This window comes from Plectropomus leopardus, chromosome 23 (genome assembly GCF_008729295.1).
Source record: "Plectropomus leopardus isolate mb chromosome 23, YSFRI_Pleo_2.0, whole genome shotgun sequence".
Lineage (NCBI taxonomy): Eukaryota > Metazoa > Chordata > Actinopteri > Perciformes > Serranidae > Plectropomus > Plectropomus leopardus.
In genome coordinates this window covers 6,425,830-6,438,167 of record NC_056485.1, presented here as the reverse complement: position 1 = coordinate 6,438,167, position 12,338 = coordinate 6,425,830, and the positions used below count along the sequence as shown (strand labels likewise).

General features: G+C 42.8%; 1 protein-coding gene across 1 annotated transcript in view; it reads right to left on the bottom strand.

Moving 5' to 3' along the window:
• Positions 1-3,491: 3,491 nt before the first annotated feature.
• Positions 3,492-12,338, bottom strand: part of nlgn2a (neuroligin 2a) — a 222,632-nt gene continuing 213,785 nt past the window's right edge. Inside the window, exons 6-9 of the mRNA XM_042512113.1 lie at positions 8,157-8,422; positions 6,165-6,318; positions 4,876-5,242; positions 3,492-4,484 (exon numbers count right to left, since the gene is read on the bottom strand). Of these exons, the coding sequence (XP_042368047.1) occupies positions 3,650-4,484; positions 4,876-5,242; positions 6,165-6,318; positions 8,157-8,422 (1,622 nt within the window). The 3' untranslated portion in view covers positions 3,492-3,649. The remainder of the gene's footprint in view (positions 4,485-4,875; positions 5,243-6,164; positions 6,319-8,156; positions 8,423-12,338) is intronic.

Sequence of the window (12,338 nt, the reverse complement as noted above, 5' to 3'; positions counted from 1 at the left end):
CTACATGTAAACACTGCTACATGTGAAGTGAGCTAATTGATTGCACTTTAGTGTCTCAGTTTAAAAGTCCTGACCATCAATCATGGGCCAGTCCTCGACGCCACCGTTGCATTAGCTGGCCAAAGCCGGCTTTTATCAGTGCTCTTAGCCTCTGAGATGTTTCCATAAATACTCCCAAGTTTCATGCAACACAGATTCATTAGGAGTGAAGTTGGATTACAAGATAGATTTCAAAATAAAATTTTAATAAAGGTTGGAAAAAAAGTTAAAAAGAAGAAATGCAAATTTTAAAACAAAGAAGCAATGAAACCACAGACTTCAATTATATTATTGAAAATTTTAAAATTGAATATTCATTGGAAACTAGTAAAAGCAAACTACGGCATCTTTGGACATCTTTTGTGTTGGGGCTGCAGTGGAGATGAATTTCTGCTACAGTGACTCTCCTGGTGAGGAATCATGATGCTACAGGATGCCCATGTGATAATGGGCAACATGAGACAAAGTAAAGAAAAAAAGTCTTAAGAGCATGAAAAGAATTTTTTAACTCATTAATGAGTTTTAAACCTAAAGCTTGCTGCTTTTCTTTTTTTTTTTTTTTTGGAAATTGCACCTGTTGTCTTTCGTTGTCACAAAATAAGCATTTCATTCATTCACTCAAAAAAAAAAACAAAAAAGAAAAACAAACAAGAAACTTAATATTTACAAATATTTTGTCTGTTTGATTCTTACACTTAAAAATGTACAGATTTGATCCTCTTCCAGATGTTGTGTGTCTGTCTCTGTCCTGTCACCCAGTTTGGTATTTTTCCTGGCACATCCTGTTTCCTCAGAGTGGGCAGACTGCAGTAAATCTGTCACAAGGGCGCCCTCCAGTGTTAGCTTATAAAATAGACAGGGAAAAAGAACAGACCAAACTAAAATACCTTGTTTCTGTTTTCACCTCCGGTGGTGTCGCTGTAGCCATGTTGTAGCGAGGTTTGCCTCACAATCCCTCACTGCCTCCTAATCCACAGGAGTGAGTACAAAAGGGTTCATATCGGTCTGATCAGACATATTAGATCCTCCAATGGACAGATCGACAAAGTATCCTCCTGGCAAACATTGTGGGTAGAAAGATGGCCATGCCTTTTTTTATGTCCTTATTCGCAAGTGATCAGTTCTTCCTCTTTTGATGTTGATTATACATTTAAGGCTGTGAGTCTTTCTCCAGTCTCCTCCCAGAGTCTCTTTCCCACCTCTCCTTGCGCTACAGTCCATCCTCCGTTCCACAGCATTTATCCACCTGCAGCACGCCCGAGTCTGTTGTTTTTTGTTTTACATTGTGCACGTTTCCCTTTCCGTGGGCTTACAAAAATCTCTGACAGGAGCAGCAAGGTATCTCTCTCCCGCTCCAGCTCCTTCCCCACCACCCCGTTAGGCAGTAATAAAATAGAAAAACAAACAAACAAACAGGCTAAAGCTAGAGCACAAGCAAAGACAGCACCGGTGACTAACTTCTCCCATACTGGATGTAGGCTACCATGTGTTCCTGTGGGCTCAAACAACAGCAGTTCAGTTGTGAAACTATATTAAGCATGATCTATGTTTGAGATCCATAGCAGGGAATTGGGGCTACACATTCTCACCCCTAAGAAAAGAGCCAACTGTGTTGCTTTTACCCTGTTTAGGAGATCCGAGCCCCTTTTATCTTCTTGTAGCTCCGCGCTGCAGGCCGTGAAAGCCCGCCGGTTACCCTCAGTGTGCTTAGAGTTTAATATACAACTGATGAGCTCACCAAAAAAGGTCACTAGCACTAGCATCGTGAGCTAACCTTTGAATGTGAGGATAATTGCAGAGCTGAACCGAGGTCAGAAAATTGTGTTGAATGCTGCTGACACAGTGAAGTCAGGTGGAGTTTTGTGGTCACATTGTGGATCATGGGCGATTGCTGCAATATGGACGTCAGTCTTGAATACAAAGCTGACGGAGAGAGGGGGGTGGGGTAAGTGATGTTGATACGGAGGGGGGGTTTGGGTACACAGCAGGAGGGAGCTCATTTTGGAGTCTAAGTTATTACCATGGGGGTGATCCTGCCTGTCTGCCTCTCTATCTCTTTGCTGTCTAATTAGGGCCCACCTACGCCCATGTGAAGCTGCTCTCATATCACACACACAAACACACACACACACACTATATCTCTCACAGGCACACATCAAACAGAATATGCATGTGCTGGAAATAGGGGTGCAGACAGGAGAAGGAAGGTAAAAGAGCAAAGGCTGCCTGTCTCTGCTTTGTTTCTCACCCTTACTGAAATACAAAAATAATTCTGTACAGGCAAGCTACAACGACAGATTTGGCACCTCACGTACCCTAAAAAAAATCATCTCCTTACAGACAGAAAGAAAAAGTAGCTACTGTGGGATGATCGCCTTGATGTAGGAGAAAAATCTCTCAATGACATCATGTAGAAGAGAATGAATGGAAGAGTGTGTTCACAGTTGTTTAACATCTTCTGATATGTGTGGTAATGACTCTTTTTAAAAAAAAAAAAAAAAAAAAAAAACGTTGGGAGGTGAAGAGGATTTGTTGGGACACACCAGGATTTCCGGTGGTGTTCTTGTTCCGAGAGGCAAAAAACCCCCAAAAATATCCAGAGTGGACCGATATGATTTGATTAGATTTGGGAAACGTGCATTGACAGATACAGTGTCCTTTCCCCCGTCATCAGCTTTAAAAATAATTCATGCATAGATCCCCACTGAGAAAACCCATTTATATACTTTCTCCTTTGTACACATTTATATATAACTATATATAATATCATTTCTCTATATCTATATTTTCAGCAAAAATTCTTTCCACAAAAAACAACAACTGAACAAATGCTTGAAAAAAAAAAGAAACAGAAGATGAAAGAAAAAGAAAAAAACACAATCGAAGGCCAGTTTGGCACTTGGTCATGAGAACACACAGCATCTGTTAATTGACAGTAAATAGGAATACTCTAGAATTTTCTTTAGTTTTTTTCTCCCTCGATGAGAAAGCAAACACAGTAGTACATACTTGGCACCAAGAATGCTGGTAGAAACAAAGTATCAGATATCGATGTTTTCATAGCTATATGATTACTGTATGTACTCTACGCCCCCTCCTGCAGCTCAGTAGTTTGCGAGTCCTTGGAGCAAAGGAGTGCTGAGGAGAGGGAGAGAATCACATGTCAAATGAAAGGAACAAAGCGGGAATGAGACACAGATGTAGAAAAGAGAACGATATATGCACAAAGCACACCAGGGAGAGAAAAAAGAGACAAAGCCAAAGTAAAAAAAAAAAAAAAAAGGCAAAACTGCAAGTGGCGAAACGCATTCGTCCTTTTGACAAATGTCAGGGGGCTTTAGTCTGGAAACAGCAGACCTTTGAAAAGAGTATCTTTGAAAGATCTAAATCACCCCCCTAACTGATCATCTGCTGCCGTGCAGTTCAGTTGCTTCTCCACACGCCACCAGTGGAGCTGCTTAGTTTGACAGCACATGATGGAGGAGGTGGAGTTGTTTTTGGAGAAACAAGAGAATAAGAGAACAGAACAAAGGCCCACATCCAGAGGCCTTCCTTCTAGATCAGCCAGTCTTCCTGGTCCTTAGGTGGCGCTATGTCGGGCCAGTCCCTACTATACCCTGGTGGTGGAGTGGGGATGGGGCAGGGTGTTGTTGTGACCGGTGGAGGGGAAGGTGCTGAAGGCATGAAGAGGCTGCATGCCGGTGATGGAACTGGGGATCATGGTGATGGTGTTGGGTGTCATCAGCGGCACGTCGTCGGGGGCACGGCGCAGTGCCAGCGTGTAGTCAGGTGGGCAGGCGGGCCGTAGGATTTCGTGGGGCCGGAGTGGTTCCATGTCGTGGTGAGCATCGTGTTCCGAGTGCTTCATCTGCAGGGACATGATCTCCTCCTCCTGGCTGTGAGCCAGGTCGTTGGCAGGGCCGCCCCGCTGGGGAGACAGTCGGTGGCGTCGCATCTCGTGCCGCTTGTCACGCTTGTAATAAAGGGCGGCGAAGGCCAGGATGTTTAGGAAGAGGAGTGACGCCCCTACGGCAACTGTCACGCTCAGCTCGGTGGAGTAGTCACGGGTGTCTCCAGGGAAGAGATCCTGATGTGGACGCTCTGAACCCTCAGGCTCCGGATCAGAGGGGAAGGTAGGGTAGGGGTGACGGGTGCTACGAGGGCCTGGTGTTTTGGGCCAGGGTCTGTGGGTGCCTGAACCCGGGCCTGGTGGTGAACGGGTGGTGGTTGGGAAGAGCTCCTCGTGTAGACTGTGGAGGTGCGGCACTAATTCCAACCAGAAGGCCACTTTATTGGCCCTGTAGTTGTCTCTAACACGAGGTTTTAAGCCAATGTGGAGGTACTGCTTGTCCTTTGAGTTAAACTTGGTCCAGATGACCTCTTCAAAGCGGTTGGGCTTTGTGTGAATAAACTTTGTGTCCTGAGGGACAGGAAGGTTGGGGTCCCTAGTGAAGGACAAAAGGGACATCTTAGTCAAGGTTTTATCAGTCTGGTTAAAAAATGTCTTCACTGATATGACACCTAAACACTGAATATACCCCAGAGTTTTTATTTACGAACTTACAGCAAGGTAACACAGAGCACTAAACTTTTAAAAACTCTATCAACATCTGGTTAGTGAGAACATCCCTGAACAACAGACAGACTTTTCAGAAAGACACATCAGCTCAACTACTAAACATCTGGTTAGTAAGACTAGCCTCTAACAACAGATAAACCTTTTGGAAAGACACATCGGCTCTACTACTAAAGAGGCACTACCCTAGCTAGTTTATCTAAAGAGTAAAAAGAACTCAACATTTATTAATAGAAAATAAAATCATCAGTGAAACCTACCCAGTCTTGGCGAAGTTGGTCCAATAAGTCATGACCACAGCGCTCAACATCACATCATTCTTCGAGAAGTTGCAGGGAAACAGATCCGTAGCGCCAATCATGGGAACGCCAAACACGTACGGTATCTCGTCACCATGAGCGGCATCGGCCCATTCGGGTCGCGTCTCGGTCTGGCAGTGGTGGTAGAACGTGTAAAAGTAAACTGGAGACTGAAATTCGGCGTGGAGTTTGGCGGTGGCTACGGCCGGCGCTACCCACTGGTGGTCTGTAAACAGAGCTAAGAGGGTCTTCCTCCGCATGTCCCCATTGTCCCTGTCTGCCCAGTCTGTGTACATGAATTTAATGGTCTCCCTCAGGATGTCTTTGCCTGGAGGACAGGACGCGGGAGGGGGAAAGGGACAGGAAGAAAAGGGTGAAGGGAAAAAAGAGAAAATTGTGATAAGATAGGAGGACAGTAATGACAGGGACAGAACATTTTGAGAGATGAGAGTGGTCAAGAGATGTGAAACCAGATTGCTTAGAGAGGACATAAGTACTTCTGTTTGTGTTTATGTATGTTCGAGAGAGAACCTGAAAGGAAAGACTGAGCGACACAAAGGGCAAAAGAGAGAATGTGCCTCTCAGAGGGAAGAATGAGTGACAGGCACTCGAAAGGAAGCGTGACTGCATTATCCAAATGTGTCTGTATTTTGACTGTGACCTGCTGTGAGAGGTTTGCAGGCTGATCTGTTAGGAACAACAGCATTGTGATTGGGAGCTGGCTGCCTGGGGGATGATGAGAGACGGCATTAGTGCCCACAGAGCCTCAAAGGCCAAAGCACAGACCCACCACGGTGAAAGATAATCTCGATGATAGGCAATCTCTTTAGTATGCCTGTCTTAGCTGATATACTTTTCTGGGCTCATATTTTATCTCTTTTCTCATCCTTTGCTGACATAATGTTTCTAAGACTTGCATTTTCACTGGGAGCGGCAGTTTTGGACAAATTGCTGTTGATGCATTTTTTTTGTGAGAAACACATGATAATGTCAGTAGGACTTTTTTTGCGGTGTGTAATGTCACATCTTGGTCAAGCATCAGGAAACATTTTCATGCCATTATATGTATAGCTCATTATTCTATTGTGTTGATGATTTATTCTGTTTACTTAAATAACTATGTCCTATTTTGATGATTTAATGTCAGTTTTTTACTGTATATGGACCATAGGAAGATTTTGATGATGCAGTAGATGACATAATTTGAGGACATTGAAGCCTGAAAAGAGTATAATGTTGGTGTTGCTCACCCTCAGGATAGCCATAGAGGTTGTCGACAAAGTTGGAGATGGTGTAGTCGAATGCTGCGGCTGAGATGCCGTCGTTGTCCTCACTGTCATCCACAAACTTCAGCCCCTCTCCTTGATTCACTCCTATTAGGATGTCATAGTTGAGGAACTCCCCCTGGTGGTGCAGTAGAGGAAATACATATTGAGTGCTGAAATTGTGTTGAAAGGGCAGAGTTTTAAGCCTCTGTACATGTCACAAATCTAAAATTACTACAGCCATTAATAATGCTGAGTGCAATTTGTTTGGTGTTCAATGTGTTAAGTTTTTTACAACTCTACAGTGTCAATAAATGTACAACTTGAAAGGCTCCGAAATGTGGATATTTTTCCCTTTAAAAAACAGCTAGAAATGTTTTGATGCTCACCTCTGATTTTCTTTTTTTCTTTCTTTTTTTTTGAATTATGAATTGTTTTGGATGCCTAATAGAGAGATAGGGAAAGTCCGGTACCCCAATAACAAAGTAGTTGCAACTGTCATAACTTTGTATTCCTCAGCATCTCTAATATACATAATGTATCTGTATTTCCTTTGTTTTCTTGTTACCTACCTTAGGTCAGTTTTTCTCTCATTTTCTTCCTTGTATGAGAGCTCAGTTAAACTATTTCACTTTCTGATAACATGATCTCTTCATAAAACTGGTCTGTGTATGCAGTAGTAAGATGCAAATACTTTGAAATTGTTGCTATATGACAGGAAAAAAACAGAGAAAAGGGGCTGTGGCATTCGCTTTTCCGCAAGAGGCAGAAAACCTGGGGAAGTAGGGAAGTTTACCACAGTTCATTTAAACATACTACCCACACTGTTATGGTACAAAGCTGGTTGAAAACTGGCAAAGTATTCCTTAAAGTGGAAGGAATATATACATATTCAAGTGCAAGTACAATGTGACATGACTTTGTTGGTGCACTGTGTAAAGGACCAGCCACAACAAGAATGATAACTACAATTATTACTCCATTCCAACACCACAGCAGTAAGGACAGGGGTGAACAAAATCAATATGGGATCATGTTCAAAGTGATTTAAAGAACAACAGAAACACAGCCAAACAAAACTCATTCAAATTTACAAGGCCTCACACCTGGAGAGAGCTAAATCACTGTTTACAGAATGTGATTTCTCATCAGTGTGGATGTGCACATCCTTATCCCATCGTATAGTTATTGCCTTCCACAACTTGGCAAATATTAACCCTTTAAAGCCTGAACAAACAAACCGAAACAAGGAAACTACCTGGAAAAATATTTTTTGGAACACAATTTTAAATGTGTATTTATGATCATTCTAAATATAGACTTTCCCTTGCTTAAAAAATATTTTCTAAATCTACAAATGTCTTGGAATTAGTGAAACATTTCTTGTTGCCCATTGCCTTTTCCCCAGGGTTTTTTTTTTTGTTTTTCACCAATTTGCGTTCAAAGGTTTAAATAATAAATAATAAGTTTCAAAGGCTTAAATATAAAGTGGGAAAAAACAGAAAATAAGAAAAAAAAGCTATTCTGCTTAGGTGAATTTTTGAGTATTTCTTATATTTTATTTGTGCTTGTGAAACATTTCATTATTTCCCATGTTTGGGCCTCTTAAAATTGTTTTGAAGAAGCTGATTAAAGAAAACCACTCTTTGAATGAACTGCTCACAACAGAGACATGCACCCTGTGGTGAAGTGTTTGCAAGTACACAATGCTTGGAATTTAAAGCAAAAATGGGTCTAGAAGATACCGCTGAGTCAATTTACATCACCAGCACTGCAGCTTCACTCTGTTGCAGCATTTTAGGGTGTGAGTTCACACCAGCTGGCAAATGTCACCACCAGACCCCTAACTCTGTGGAAAGGTCACACACATCTACTGCAACAAGTTCTTCATGTTCTCTCTGTCTGGTGTGTCATCACAACTCAAGTCACTCCTCTCGCACAATAAAACCTGAGCACATAACACATCTGTGCTGTCACCTGCTGCATGAGAATCTCAGGATCGTCGGGCACCACGTCTCCGTCCACCACGGGGCCAAAGGCGATGTGGTAACGAGCCGGCTGGATGTCCTGGTCCACCAGCTCCCGGAAGTTTTTGCGCCTTAGACAGTCGACCAGATCGGCCGTTTCTGTGTAGGTGCAGCCCACCTTGCGGGCCAAGATCTTGGTGTACTTGAGGGGCTGGTAGTTGACTGACCAGCTGGAGATTGCGGTTCCACTCTGGGCTATGGCCCTGTGGAACAGACCTGATAGGACAGATGAAAAAAAAAGAGTTAAATTACTAAATGAGGGGCAAAATATGACAAAAAGTTTAAAATATTGTGTGATCTCACAAAATGTCATTTGCATTTTCTCCAATTTTTGAATTTTTGCAGGCAGGATGGAGCTCTGTGAACTTGTCTGACTGAACTTTGGGGTAGGCTGGATTTCAGAGAGACTCCTTGATGTGGAATGTGGAAGAATTTCCCTTTATACGCAAAAAAAAAAAAAAATCTACCAATTTCAACTTTTTTCATCTTATCATTCTCAGTGGAGCAAAGTTGGCAGACACAGGAGGGGACTAAAGACCCAAAGCATCTCAGATAGGGCATGCTGCAGCTCAAAAAGAAAAAAAGAACTGGGAGTAAGCTCACCCGAGACGTCAAGAGAGCCATTTTCCCCTCTCTTGTGCTCTGTTTCTTCTCTCAGACTTTCTCTCTAGCTGCGTTTCTTCCTCTTTGTCTCCCTCTCTGTCTCCTTAGTTCTGCCTGTCCTGTGCTGTTTGAACCACTCAAGTGGCTCGTTAAGAGGCTGCCTGCCTCACTCTTTTCCTCTCGCGCTCCCTTTTTCTTTCTCTTCCCTCTCCTGGGCTGAAGATTGGTCAGTTAATTATTAAGCAGAGCCGCAGAGCCCCCCTTTCCCTGGGAAATCAATTATAGTAAAAAGTAGCTTGGAAACAGCTATACCTACATATCTGTGCTGTAAACGACAGAGAGGGGAGAGACGGACTAAAAGAGATTTGGGAGGTAGATATGATTTAATTTGTCTTCAGAATAAGTTTCTTTGTCACTCCCTAAAAGCCCCTTAACTTCCCTGCTCTCTAAGTTTTGGCTTCTTCTCTTCTGATATGCCATGTCAGAGTATTTTCTGTCCTCTTCCTCCTCCCTCAACAATAGTAGTCCCACCCCTCCTCTTCCCTTAAACACAGGATACCGTCTTCCCTGCTACAAGCTTCATCATATCACTTACAACCCCTCACTCCATTCTATCTACTACTTCCATCCTGCCATCCATCCCGTGCGTCTCCTCTGTCGGGCTTGATCTGTGACCCTGTGTTGTTGACATGATTGGTGTCCCCTAAGGGTGGGGATGACAGATCCCTTACCTGGAATCCCTGGCGGGGGACAGAGGGGGGAGGGGCATGACAGACAGGCGCCGTCTAGAGGGCTGATGTTACACCGTTAGATGCCGATGAAGACGACGATGATGATGATGATGATGATGGTGGGGTGATGACAGAACGCAGGCATGAGAATGGACTGGTGGCAGTGTGAGAGGGTTGGTTGTCAGGAGCAGGTGACAAGGGGTTAATACAGGCTTTCCCAACCGTTTGGGTCCCTCTGCGGCTAAAGTGGGGGCTCTCCTGAAAAATTAATGATTAAACTACAGTGACTGTCAATAGTTTAACATATTAGAGAATATATTTCTACACTTATTTATTTTATTATTTTTTTTTAAAGTTTGATGAGAAGATTTGTAACACACTAATATCTGAATGTTAAAGGGAGAGTTCAGATTTTTTAAAGTGGGGTTGTATGAGATACTTATCCATAATAAGTGTATTACCTATAGTACTGTAAATGTTGATCAGCACACCCCTAGTTTGGAGATAAGAGCTGCCAGGGAAGCTAAGCAATGTACTTCTGTGCATGGGGGCCAGCTACAAAACCAATTTTAGTGAACTAAAAAAATATATGTATTAGTTAAAATTAAAGTGTATGTTATATTTAGACCATTGTCAACACTTTACCTTGCTGTCAGTCAGCAATTTCAGAACTTTCGCCATTACCTTTGGATTCAGATTCAGTAACAAAATAACACAAACAAACTAACCGATCAAGGCTGCGGTACACAAGAAGCTCCTGTGTATAGTGAGCTAAAATTGCTGATTTTGTCAATGGGGTCTGGTGGTTTAAAAGAGAGCATTGATAACGACTAAAATTTTCCATTAAAATAGGCCATCTGCAGCAAGATAAAGTTGCAAACATATTTTATATTACACAAGAACTGACACTGATTATTTTAAGGTGGTTAAAATATGTTTTGCTTATGCTCCCATTAACAACTACTGTGCTGGCTTTTCAAGTTGGAGGCATGCCAACTGACATCTACTGTATGTACACTGACTATAGATAAGTATACAATCCCACTTGAGAAGATCTGAACTATTCCTTTCAGTATGTACCTGGAGCGAGGAGGTAATATGCTCAGCTAGGCTAACCACCCTGACTCTGGCTCAATACACAATGCACAGACAAGAGAGTGGTATCAGATGATGTTTGAAAAAATATTAAAGTATGCTTTTAAGTGATGCTTTTTCCATACACAATTTTGAATGGAGTTACTCTATAAAACAATAGATGGTTTGCATTCTTCATTCCAGAGATGCTATTATTTTAGCATTTTAGCAGTACTTAAAGGTCTAGTGTGTAAGATTTAGGAGGATATATTGGCACAATTGAAACATTAAATATTATAAGCATGCCTTCTTTAGTGTGTAATCACCTGAAAATATGTATCTCTGTGATTTCGTTACCTAAGGATGAGCCGTTTATATCTATATAAGAAGTGGGTCCTCTTCCACGGAGCTCACAAACATTGTCGCTGTAGTGGCCCAGACCCCACAAACACTGGCTTTAGATTTGTGTTTTGTGTCGGCCACTGTATTTCTCCTACATGTCTGTCACACAGTAGAAGTTTAAGATGGTTGCAATCTGTAACCTCACCACTAGATGCCACTAAAGCCTACACACTCGACCTTTAATCGACTGCAATGCCAATATCCAACATTAGAGTTCAATTGTGATATTTGCCATTTTCCTTGTTTTTAATTCCTATGCACAGTATACTGTATGTACTTAAAGAAAAAAAACAGATTTAAACAGTCTGTATAGTTTGTATTTGCACTTAATACAAGCCAGAAGCACTTTGTGCTCACTGTGATCATGATATAAATGTATTATAATTGGGGTCTTGGGAGGTTTCTATCAGCTAAGTAGGTCACCTGCCAATGAGGGAAAAAAGGTTGGGTGTGCCTGGGTTAATAAGGAGGGTTAACAGACATCAGTGGTAATTATAGAGGTTGCGTTAAATGGACACAGTGAAACAGCAGCCGTGCACAGATGCTTGCTCGAGCTTTGACGACACACATTTGTTCTCAGACACAATGAGTCAAAGATAAAGCCGTGTCAGACGTCTGCTCGGTGCTTCACACATACACACAAACACACAGAGCGGTGATTGAAACAGATGTGTGGCTGTGTGAACACGCTCCCTCTAATCTCTCCCTTTCCTTCCACCACTTCTTCCCTGTTTCTGTCCTTTGCGGTTTGTGTGTGTGAGACAGAAAATGAACAGAGGAGAGAGATATTGAGGGAGAGTCCTCGAGCAGCGCGGAGAACAGAGAAGTTACGATCGGAGGAGGACAGCTTCGAGAACAGCATGATCAAAGGCGGCGAGTGCGTGACCGTTTGGCTGCGGGTCGTCAGCCGCACTGATCTCAATTCAGATCAAAGTCGATTGGTCCGTAGGCCTCTCTCTTTTGGTGGTGCAATGTTAACACTTAGCCCTCGGGGTGTGTTGTTGGTAATGGGGAGCATGGGGTCAGGTGGATGTAGGTTTTTCGATGGAGGTAGAGCCTCTGCGCTGCGGAGCAATGGACCGTTAACAGAGCCGGGAGCGCTTGCTTTGCCAAGTCAGGTAATGTGGGGTAATGGTGGAGCTCCAGTGTCATTTATCCTCCACAGACATGAATGACATAACCTGGATCAAACCTGGACTCGCTCATTAGCCACATGACTGCTTGAATTCTCCAGTTCAAAGGATAAGCAGTGTTTTCCTTTGAGGATAGAGGTGTCAAGTGAACATCACAGGACTTAACGATTTCTGTACTGGATGCTGCTC